Here is a 12,744-nt window from a genome sequence, read left to right as displayed (position 1 = left end):
CTGTTCCAGCTCCTGTATCTTGTAGTCCTTGGACTGGAGGATCTCCAGCACTTTACGGTCCTTAATCTCGGCTTTATGCTTCTCACTGGAAGAAAGAAGAAAGAACAACAGAGTGTTCCTAAAAAAACAGATACCGTGCAAGTGAATCACAGTCGCTGCACATTACAGAGACGTGGCATACATAATAGATGCAGCAGGCCCTAAATATCAGATACCAGATCATTGCTTAATGTGGTCATTTAAAAAGCTTGATTGTGCATAAATTGTAAACTCTGTACTGGGTAAATACATTGATAAGAGGAATATAATATTATGAATGACACCTGCCGCAATTTCAGATGTTTCTGCACCTGTTGTACTTGGCAAATAAGACCAGCAACTATACAGCTCTTGAGGTGATAGGATGTCCTCACCTGCTCTACGTATCAGCAGACAGTCTACACAACAATGTCGCTCACCCTAGAAGATTCAAGGCGCGCTCGCCCCTGTTTACGTGTTTGTTGTTTCTAATCCAATCAGCAATAAACAAGGAGAAAAGATTCTGCTGCAGATGTTGTATAATCCACAGTGCCATTTGTATGAAAGGAGCTCATCAAAAGGTTTGGACACCTGAGTTCACTGACAGCTCAGGCAGCCTTAAAAGGAAAATTCTGAGCAAAAGCCTTAACCTGTTTGAATAAAGACAATTAATTCTCTTTTCATTGTGTATCCATTTGTTATGAAAACTTGACTTTCACATCAATGCATACTCTGTTAAGAAAGTATCAATGAAGCAACCGTAGCACCAAACTTTTCCTTGTAGCCCCATCGCGCCTCTTTTATCATTTCAACTTTTAGGGAGACAAAAACAGCAGTTGGGAACCTGTTTGTTTCAACTGCTTTAAGCCACCAGGGCCTGGCTCTCTCCCTCCCCACTTCTCATCACTTTCTCCCTCTACACTTCCTATCTTCAAGGCCTTTTCTCTCGTCTCTTTACCTCTTCTGATCAGTCCTCTCCCCTGATAGCCACTGAAATAAGTATCTGGGGTCCCTGGAGGAGCTGGAACTCGGGCTGGCCTACCTCTATCTCCTTGTATATTGGGCTGTGTTCACCATGTCCTGAGCAACCAACCAATCACTTGACAAAATCCACACAGGAAGAGGAGGGGAGGGGTGAATAGCAGTTCCCAGTGGGTACCAGCGCTTGACTGGAGTCGACACAATTACCATGTCAATATCCTCCTGTGCATCAGGTGATGCGATACACATGCACTCTCTGGGTGGATGTTCCCCCTCCAGTCTCAGCGGACCAACATACTTTGATGGGTGTCCTGTGGGGCTATAAAGGAACTGAAGAGGGTATGGAGAAGGAATAGCAGGTACAGAGGAACCTTCTGCACACTGATGCACTGTGATTTATCGCTATTAGGGGTCTACTGACGACTGACAGACCTAAAAATATATGTGATACACAACCACGGAAGGCAAATGTATCCCCAGAGAAAAATGAGCATCACATGTATTACAATAGCAGCTAAATCACATGCAAGTAGGAGAAGACAGACAACGTTCAAACTACAGCCATACAGACAATTTCAAGTCTTTTTTTTTCCCCCTACTAAGAAAAATGTTAGTCAACTACCAGGACAACTCAATTGTGTAGGAAACCTATTGTTTTATGTCTGTTTTTTACACCTTTAATTACTTAAAAGTCACGATGTACCGCAATATGTGAACGGACACACATTGGTCATTTAATATATTGGTGTTGGTCTGATATTGATATTAGCACAATTTTGCTCATATCTCTTTTTCTCTTCACAGCTTTTGTTGTTTATGACAAGCAAATAATCCAGTAAATATCCAGTAAAGGCATTTTTCCCCAAATGTTTCATCAATAAAGGAACAACATTTAATTTTCCAAATTCAAAATGTTTATGTTTTTCAGTAGGTACACAATGTAAATATCATAGAAACTTGTCTTCCATGCGGTTTTCTGTAAGTGGGATTTTGAAAACATCAGTGGTTCATTTATCCTCACATGAGGGTACAACAAATGATAGATTTTTTTTTTCTTGGTACAGTCCACTTCATTTGATAGTGACAGTATAGAGGAGGGGTCCGGGCTGAATTCAAGACACAGCCACTGCAGAGAGGACACAGCCTTGATTGATGCTACACACTCTATCAGATGAGCTACTGGGGCATGATAATAAAGAGACATTTTAAAACATAACCAGAAAAACTGAATGCTTTAGATGACATTGGTGCTTTTCCCATTGGGGGTTTAAAAAAGAAGAAGTGAATTTTCAAAAATAATTACCCCAAAGGTAAACCTCAAAGGGGAGGTCAAATCCATTGCAAAACATCCCATCTCTGGGTCTTTTCGTTCTGGCATGATTGTGGAATATACACCCAGACAGAAGAATCCTGTATTATATTAGATTTATACAAAAGAGCATGATCACGAAAAAAACTGCACCTCTGTTCTATTCTGAAAGTTCCCATGCCACTGTTTTTGGCGTAGCTTAGCCACCCTGCAAAAGAGGTCATATTCAATCTCCCAATTTATCCGATAAAGACGAGTATTGGCAGGAGTGTTTCAACTGTCCAGAATATGAGGAATACAGGAAGACTGTTTTCATTAAAAGGGTTTCCATGGCTGAACTGCTAGACCGGGGATAAGAAGGCTTAAATCAGCATCTGCGCCAGATTCCGTCATAACCCCAGTAGAACGGCCAAAGGTGCCTTAAATGCACCCTGAACGACTTTCACACATATTTCTCTTCACTTGTGAGATAAAAGGAATTTTCAGCTGTTGAGCTTCTCAGGTAGCAAATTGAAAGATGAATCTACTCACCGCTCCACCACCAAACTCACAGCCTGGGTCAAGTCTGGATTTGCCACTTGCAGGCGTTTCCATAGGGACCACACAAACTCCTTATCTGCCTGTGAAAATAAAGGATTCAGGGAGTCAACAGCTGTTGTTCATAATTGTGATAGTTACATTTTACAGATGGAAAAAAGAAACTAAAATATTTTCTCTTCTTTGTCCAGCGCATTTCTCTAGAACAGAACTGGGTACACTTCAACATCAATCTGAGACCATTTTCTCATATATCTTAAATTCGGCTCCCAAGAAATAGCTTCCCTGTTATCTCAATCTGCATTTAAATTCTTGAAATAGTCATTTTTAATCTCTCTTACTATACTGATCCTTATGTGTCTGAAGTAATCAGAACTTGACCTAACACAGATCTAAAAAGAAAAATTAATTGTCTTCTAAATGAGTCCGCACAATATTAGAAATTCTTCGAGTGATCAAGTCCAAAGTAATGTGTGTAACAGCAAAATAAATCTTAGATTACAAATGTTATTCTCAAACTGGATAAGATAATTTGTCTTACACTGGAAGTTATACCTTAATTCCTCATTTCTGCTAAAGTGAAGTTAGGAAAAAAGATGCCAGAATACATCTTCATCTCCAAATAAGATGATGATTTGTTTCTTAAGAAACAGCAGTGAAATTCTCCTCTAGGCTGTCTCAATATACAGCGAGGCCATAACGACAGCTGCAAAACATGTCAGCTTTTTTCACGATAAAAACAAAATTAAATAGGATCCTCAAATGACATTAGCATATGAGAGAAGGCTTAGCCAATCAATAATTTAAACATCTTGTTACAAAATAGTTTTTGATCTGGTCTTAACAGCTGTCTCCATCACTGAGATGTGACCTTCGACTCAAGGGGAGCAAGCATTGACACTTGTCATTATGCACTATTTATGACTGTGAGGATCCATATCAAAACACACACACACACGCACAGGCGCACACACACGCTTGCATTTTCTTCATCAATCAATTGCACTCCAGATATGTTTTTCACCGCAGCTCCAAAGTAACTAGCCCCAAAGAAACTCAAAAACTGATGACAGAGAGAGTCATCCTCGAGCTGAAGAACCCAGCCAGCCCCTGACGCATTTCCAATTCAAATTGTCTCTCTGGTTTTTCAAACATTTTTAAGCTACATTACATTTAATGAGAGACATCTAAAAAGTACATTTTCTGACATTAAAAGACAGAATTATACCAAATCGACTTAATATAAAATTATCTGATAAATTATGTTCACATCATCATAAGATAAAAGTCATCCCTCCCACTGGAATCTACTGGTCTCCAATTAGTACATGAATTTTAACCCCCAACTCAAAAGTGTCTAATCAATTATTTACTAAAATGGCAGAAGCAGACCTTGATAAGACCATGAAGTGAACATATAAAGTGGAAGGACTGTAGATTATATGTGTCTGTATCTGTGTGCGTATATGAGGGGTGAAAGAGATGTCTCACCAAAATGGCCCAGCAGTGCCACGAAAGTTAAGTTGCCTGGACTTGACATAGGTGGCCTCCCTCTGCCTGGCTTTTGGCTGCCATTAGACATTACAAAGTTAAGTCAAGACCCTCATCAAGAGCTCTCCTCTGCTGTGTGTACTTAAAGATGCACTGAATAAGTGTCTGATGATCGCTGAATTATTCATTTCAAATCTAGACACTGAAACACCATGGGCTAAACATACCAAAGAGAACCCCTGAAATTCAGCCACATATTAATAAAATTAGCATGGCCTAGTAGGAACATTTGCTCGCTGACAGATAAGTGTCTTTGTAGTTAATGGCCGTCCTGAAGTACATCTTGCCAGAGACTTAAGACATCAATGGTATTCAAATGCCACTATTTAAATGATATACTACACAACTAAAGGTTTCGATTAGATGGACAGAATCTCTGATGTTACATCCCAGACAAGACCACCAAAGATGGTTTCCATGTCAGTGCAATGTGCTGCAGCAGAGGAACGGTCTGACATGTCAAACTGGGAGCACTATGATGCAGTATGTGTCTGAAGGTAGAAAAAAATTCACAAGGTGTTACAATGCAAAGGCAAATTTCATGCTCAAATTTCTCTAAAAAAAAAGTCTACAACAGCAGTGTCATGAAACATATTATATCAGCAACGTCCATAATATGTGCTTTGAAGGGGTAGCAATATGATGCAGTTGCATTTTATCGTGTTTTCATGGTCAAGTAAAACCTTGAAATTAACAGATTTAAGCCAAGGTGAGCTTTCATGCAGAGACCCTAATTAAAAGGCAAGCGGTGATGAGGAGGGGTTTCCACCCCCATGCATGTCGTTGTTTCACTGTTCCGTAGAGCAAAAGGGTAGATTATTGAGTGCACTGCGGTGCAAATATCACTTCCTGTGTCCACTTGGTGGCGCTAGAGAACACACACTTCCTACACTATATATTATGTCACTGTACATCACACTAAGACAACAGTGTTATTTTGATGCAACTCAAATGATGTGTGTTACATCAGGCTTCCACCCTGTAATCACTCGGTAGCGCAATGACTCGAACTTCAATTCAGCTGGTAGATGTTTTAAGGCCTTATAGAATTGTCATCATAATGAAGTTTGAAAAAGATGGACTTCAGTGCAGAAATGCACAATTGAAGTTATCTGACATGCCAATATTTTACAACTATGGACACTACGTAACAATGTCAATATTTTCTATTTAAAAACAAGTTCATATGATATTTGCATTTTGCACCTACTGAAAAACACATGTACACCCCAGGAATGTAAGACAAAAAAATGTTGTCCTTTATTTCTAAAACATTTAGGAAAGCCCATAAATCTTGTCATCAAGACTGATGTGCCCCCAAATTGATTGGATTCTTCCTCATAATGCACTGTTTCTCTATTTGGTTGAAAATTGGCCTCATAGTTTCTGCATAATCCTGCTACCAGAAAACAAACCAATTAACAGACACCACCACCTGTCAGCAAACTTGGCAAAGGTGAACACACACACACACACACACACACACACACACACACACACACACACACACGTGTATATACTGTATATATATATATATATACACACACACACATATATACACATACATACATACATACACACACATACATATATATATGCACACACACACACACATATATGCACACACACACACACACATATATATGTTCTCCATAGTTCAAAAACTAGACAGTATATGCAAGCAAGTAGACCCACCACCGAAGATATAGATGTATATACTTTCTATTATTTATGTTTATTTTTATGTTTATTCTGCGAATTCCATGAGTGACACCAACGGCCGGAGTCAAATTCCCTGTATGTTGTGAACATACTTGGCCAATTAAACTGATTCTGATTCTGATTCTGAAGGCCTTGACCTAAACATACATCCAGGTGAGATACTGGAACTAGCAAATGAATGCCAAGATTAAAATGTTTGAATTTTAGCAGCCAGACTGATACATTACTAGTAATTGAGAAAAAAAAGACTTCTTTGTGTTCAGTTAAATAGATTTGCATCACTCCCCAAGTTTGCACGGGTAACTTATGGCTTCATGGAATGGAGGTGTTGAAAGACTAGAAACTTCAGAAGTCAAACTCATCTTGAATGACAGAATAAATAACAGGTACACATGCACTTACAGCCAAGCGGCACTGTAACCTGGCCCACATATTAGGTGGTATCTACAGTCTAATAAAAACCTTAAAGTCACACATCATCTGCTGGAGTAAGCTGCTGTCTGTCTACCTGTGCAGCAAGGTACTGTGCATATGCAAAGTGAGAAATGCTCAGATCAGCTCACATGTTATTAGGCACCACCTGGTGGTGAGTATGCACAGACAGCATCCCTCTACCACTGCTTCACAAAGTGAGGATGACAGCTTCCCTCATGTGTTCAACAGAACTTTGTGTCTGTGCATTTATTTGAACAAGAAACATGGTGGTGAAGTCATTTCAAATCTATTGTGGGAGCAAATGCTTGATACAGATTATTGAAGGATTTGGCTGAACATTCAAATTAATGCTATTTACTGATTTTGAAAAAACACTAGTGACAACAGAATAATTCAAGAATTTTTTTTGCAAATCAAATAAGTCATTGTTTTCTGAAAATAGAATCATTTCTTCTCGTAACCAATGAATGCACACTCACAAATGCATGTCTTTTGAAAGCCAAAAAATCCAACAAATGTACTTTCCATCATCATTCTGATCTCACAGAAATCCCTCTTTTATATCGAAATATGTTCCAGGAAAGAGACATATGGCATATATATCTTAGGTGAGTCAGAGCCCTTCTGAAAAGAAGTTCACCGTAATTAAGTTGAGGAATAAATTGTTAGCTTAAAATCTGGGCCTTAATCAAGGTCTGACAGATAGGACAAATGGTGGGAAAAAAAACAGTTCTCTGCATTATGTACAAAATAGGGGGCGTAACTATCAGGTGTAGCTAGGAGTGCTTCATCGAGGGATTCATGTGTAGGTACACTGGGCCAAAAGCATAAATGAACAATTCATGTTCTAAATGACAATGTACCTTTCACGCTGCACACACGCACAGACAGACACTTACAGTGGATTCAGCCTCTGAATACTTGATTTTTATGGAATACAGAAAATTATAAATCCAAGGGATGTAAAATGTGAGAAAAATTCATTCCATTGTACCTGATTTGAGAGAAACAGGATAGACACCAAAATATGTCATCAAGCCTCTTAAAATGAGTAAAAATTATCCAAAGTGGAGAACAATGTACCACTTTAATACTTGTTCAAGTAGTACTTTCCTTTTTAGTCACAATATGTCATGACAGCATATTACAAATACAATAACATAATAGGTCTTCACCTGAAGTACCTTCAGGCTCAGGCCCTAATAATAAAGAAAGAGTTATATCCTACCGTGACACTAGTGCTGCATGATTAATTGAATTACAATTGCTATGTCAGCCTGTGCAACTATGTGACTAGGTGGAAAAAAATATACTACTTTGAGTGGGACTGCACATATGTTACAGAGATTACGTTATATGGATTTTTTTTTTTAGTGTCTTTGTATATTTGAACTGAAATATACATTTCAAAATTATCTGTATTTTGTATGCTTTTTCTCATTTGTTTGTGTACAATGAAATATGAATTTTCACCAACACTTGACGAAATGGCCGTTGAGAGAACTGCTCAGTGGACACACTATGGTAAACAATTCTTCACACCCAAAACAGAGGAACCCATATCTATCTCTAGTTTCAGCCGTTTAATTGTAATATCATATGACAGTATGCCATTCAGACAGCAGATAACTACCTGGCATTGTATCAACTCGTCTGATAAAGTCCTCACTTGCTCCTCCAATTCAATGATGCGAGGGGCGTCTCTGAAGGACATTGTGAGGCTGTAAGTAGAACAAAATATCAATAGGTCACACAGGAAACATCAGTGGCAGTAGTTGTGATATTATAAGTGGTTACACACGGTATCAGCATGCGAGTCCATCCGTGAATAAAACGTTAATAAGTGCTGCTTCATCGATACATACAGAGATATTAGCATTAAATTCAGTGACGTTAGCTACGAGTCACTTATGAACGCAACACTAATAGGATGAGACAAGCAAGCTAAAGGCGGAAAGTTGTCTCTTACCCGATTAGAGAACTTCCTAACCAAGCAGTTTTCGACTCTGTGGCAGGATATATAAGGAGTTGATAGAGGAGTGTGTTGTTGTCGCTAACTTAGCTAGCCGCCTAACAAACACTCATGTCTCTGTTGTTGACAACCTTCCGCGGACAAGTCAGCGCCCACAACAGCGTCACTAAAGATGAGAACATTTCAGAGACCGTAAAAGTGACAGTTTCAGCCCTTTGCAGACAATTTTAAGAAACGTTCGCAGTGAGTATGAAAGTTGTTAACAGCAGCCGAGCCATTCTTGTAGTTGAACCTCTTCCTTCTTTCAAACAAGCCCGCTGCTTACCGTTTTTGTTCCTGTGCGTCATGACATCACGTCATTTCACGACAGTTTATGTTCGTATACGGCACTATGAATATCCAAGTTGAACTCACTTGGGAGAGTGAGCAAGAGAAAGAGAGATGTTTTTGTTTTAAAAAAAAAAGGTTGAACAAAATACAACTGCCACATTGTAATTCATATTATTTTACTGTGATTTTTATATTTATTTATATATGTATTTATACAGAGCTCAAGAATATTGGTGTAAAAGAAAAAATAAAAGGTCATATAACTGTGGTAACATTGTAAAATATGCCGACATAATAAGGATGTGTTGTAAAGCTATTCCAGACCCAATACACAGACACACACACACACACACAACCAAAACATAAAATGAAGATTAACTTGTGTCGTCAAGTGCAATTTTACAAGGCTATAACTCCCTGTTGTTACATCAAAGCTCTGCAGCCACATGAATGATAAGTAATGTGATAGTGTGATATGAATTGATTTTTTATATATTGTGTTTATGTACACATGTTGGTTCTCCCTGAAAAGAAACAACTGTAACCTAATCCCATTGGTGTCTGCCTTGTTTATTTTAATTGAACAGTTATAAAGTCAGAAACATTATCAATTTACAATCTGAACCCATATTGAAAGCTTTGCGAACTGGATACAAGCAAAGAAAAGCAAGAGAGATTAACAAAGGCGTGTGTTTGACATCTGCTTTGCAGGAGAAACAGGACAACTCCATATTGTGTTGCTAATGTACTTAACTGTCCAGCCAGATCTGGGGGTTAGGGTGAGAGGAAAATGAAGAAATATGAGGACTGGCACTGACTCGTCCGTCAGACAAATGTTGGTTCATCTGCTTGTTGCTTCACACACACGTGCACGCACACACGCACACACGCACACACGCGCACACGCACACACACACGCACACACACACACACACACACACACACACACATTCTTACTTTGGTCATTTCTGGGGTATTGTCATAGATTTGCATTCATTTCTTGGATACCTTCCTGAATCACTATTTGTCTCACCTTACGCCACTGACCTGATATCTGCCTTTTCTTATTGGACATGGCCTTTGTCTCAAATTATGTATGCGGTCCCCAATTATCTGGTCTTAAGGCCTGTTTGTTGTGTCTCACACACACACACACACACACACACACACACACACACACACACACACACACACACACACACAAACCAAACAGAAAGAGATGCAATTGACTTAGAATGATTAGACTGTTTCTTGACCCACGAACACAGCCTCTCATTAAGACCCTCATTTGCCGAACAATTTTAGTAGCAGTAGGCTGGTAGATAATGTGCAACATCTGCCTGCCCCCTGCTTCTTGTTCAGACACACAAACCAACACGTTACATATGACTACTCCTCTCTTGCCGGATTTCTGGTCACAGGGATTATTTTAATGACCATCATGCATCTGTAACAGGGTTTCAAGTCTGGTCCCTGCAACCGTACCTTTTTGTGTCAATGTGTCATCAACAGATTTGAAATACGAAAGATGAAACCTAGTAAATGACAACATTTGAGGTTGAGTGTCACATCAAACTGATTAACTACAGAAAGAAAGAGATCATGTGATGAAATTTGGTCATTAACGCAACTTTCAATAAAGGCCTCATCTTCTCCATCTACTTGCCCTCCTGTGATCGTCTCGTACATATAATCTGGGCTCAAACACTTCCACTTGCCTACATGTTCAACACCAACATGTTCCACCATGTTTTACAACGTCTGGTGCTGCCGAGCCAGCTTGCGTCTCTCTCTTTCAAGTGTTTTTTGTCTGTCCCACTAATGATAGATTAATCCAGATCTAAGAGCATTGAAGGCACATGAAATTAGATCAAGCAGAGCTCTCGATCATAACTGCAGTGACGTGCTTCCTGTATTTACTGGAAAAAAAAAAGATATTTAATTATGTCAGGTGAACTTTGCGTCATTATTTCAATTTATTTGGATGTGTAAAACATGTCACTCATAATCCTGACAAAGAAGAATACACACTGTACAAGGAGTGCACAGCACACTTTATATTGCTACTAAGATACAGTGAAGGTATTGGCCACTTCAAGCTCATTGTGACCTGTACAAGAACTGAGAGGCAACCTGAGAAATGCTGCATTACTGTTGTATGCCTCTGCGGATGTATGCCTGTCACAGTGACTTTGACCTATGACAAGAAATTGTCAGGTCATCCTTATGTCCCAGTGGACGTTTGTACTACATTTGAAGAAATTTCCTGAGGGTGTTACACAAATATCACATTCACTTTAGATGACAGTGACCTTCATCCACCAAAATCAGTGACCTTGACCACTGACCTTCAATCACCAAAATGATTCTAGGTCATCCTTTAGTCCCGGTGGACATGTGTGCCAAATTTTAAGAAATTCCCTCAAGGCCCAAAACCATAAGGCCTCTGGCCCATGGCTGTTGCTAGTGTGGAGACATACAAACAGAATAGATAAACTTGTGTATAAGTTGCAGTTCACTCATTGTCTTTCACAGTTATACTGATATTGATACTGATGTAAATGATAGTAATTTGAAGAGACACTGCATTGATGAGCAGCATAAGCTTCTTCAAGTTGGCTTTCCTCAGTTTTATTAAAGAAAGTCACCACTGGAGAGTAAACAGGCTGAAAATTGCTTACATTTGCACTTCCACTGTCCCATTAAGAAGATTAGACTTATCCAGATGATATCTTACATACATTTAATATACATTATTGTGATAATATACTGAACTAATGTACCATGCAAACAAGCAGAGTAATTGAATTGAACCATGAATTACGAATGAATCTTTAATTCAGCACTCCATCATAGACTCTTCATGGTTACAAGCATTGTGGGTTTGATACTGAAAAGAGACTCATCCAGGAAGAATCCCCCTCTAGGTTCAACTGAGATCTGTGACATCGATAACTCTTTATAAATTATAGCTTGAAGATGAATTGATCTTTTATTAATTGCTATGATCTGTGATGCGTTTGAAGCTAAATGGTAAAAGCAAGTAGAGCTGTTCCCCTGTTAGGAATGGTTCAATTTTCTTGTCACAATGAACTGTGTAAATAACACTGGTTCCCACGGTGTTAAATGTAGTCAATACAACAAGAGAAGAAAAAAATTCACAACAATTGCTAGAGCAGGGTTTGTGATCGCAAATGTATAGCAGCAAATATAAACAACTCAGTAGCAAATGTAAAATGATCCTTGTTTGAAGCTGTATTTGTGGTCTCTCATGTCTAATTGCCCAACTGTTAAAATATGAAGAGCCACCCCTTGAAACAAGACAGCTCTTGCATTGACAATCCCAATAAGCATGCTTGTCTCACTCCTGTTCTGCCTCAGCACAGTCACGGGGAAGTTCAAGTGCTTGGCAGCATTTAATTTACCAGAAGAAGAAGTGACACAGAATTGTGATCATGCAAATGCACCTGCATGAAAAATTCAAGAACCCAATGACAAGCCCCGGTTTGCCAGTGCTGACAGGGAAAGGAAGAGAGGCACATCCCGGGGAAAAACATGACACTCCATGGAGAATTGTGAAAGCACAGTCTCCGCCTGCTGCCTCAGGTAAGTGGGGATATCGTCTGCATTAATGTGGCCTAGCTTTGATGCTGAGGGTGGAAAGAACCTGAGAAGTGTGGGAGATGACAATAGGTACTAAAGTCACAAGCCCCTAGATTTAAAAGAACACTGATTGTACAAATGCCAGTTGGGATGTCAAACTCTCACAGTGTTTAGTAGAACATCATTCCCGCTGGAAGGAAACGAGACAGGCTCTAACATGTGAGAGTTAAAGTAAAGTCTTTGAAGACGAGTCACATTGAAAGCATGGCTGATGGCTCTATTTGTT

The 12,744-nt window shown here is 39.2% G+C and overlaps 1 protein-coding gene across 3 annotated transcripts in view; it reads right to left on the bottom strand.

Annotated features, from left to right (window-relative positions):
* Positions 1 to 8,883, bottom strand: part of cntln (centlein, centrosomal protein) — an 82,368-nt gene extending 73,485 nt beyond the window's left edge. For 2 of the 3 annotated variants that reach the window (XM_086211692.1, XM_086211694.1), the window contains exons 1-4: positions 8,523 to 8,837; positions 8,187 to 8,274; positions 2,840 to 2,928; positions 1 to 85 (exon numbers count right to left, since the gene is read on the bottom strand). In XM_086211692.1, the coding sequence (XP_086067818.1) occupies positions 1 to 85; positions 2,840 to 2,928; positions 8,187 to 8,267 (255 nt within the window). In that variant the 5' untranslated portion in view covers positions 8,268 to 8,274; positions 8,523 to 8,837. The other variant, XM_086211693.1, reaches the window with a different exon arrangement.
* Between the last annotated feature and the right edge of the window lie 3,861 nt (positions 8,884 to 12,744).

Source organism: Aulostomus chinensis, chromosome 8 (genome assembly GCF_037954235.1).
Source record: "Aulostomus chinensis isolate RoL2024-O1b breed Wild chromosome 8, RoL_Achi_v1.0, whole genome shotgun sequence".
Taxonomy (NCBI): Eukaryota; Metazoa; Chordata; class Actinopteri; order Syngnathiformes; family Aulostomidae; genus Aulostomus; species Aulostomus chinensis.
This window is presented reverse-complemented; position numbering and strand designations above follow the sequence as displayed.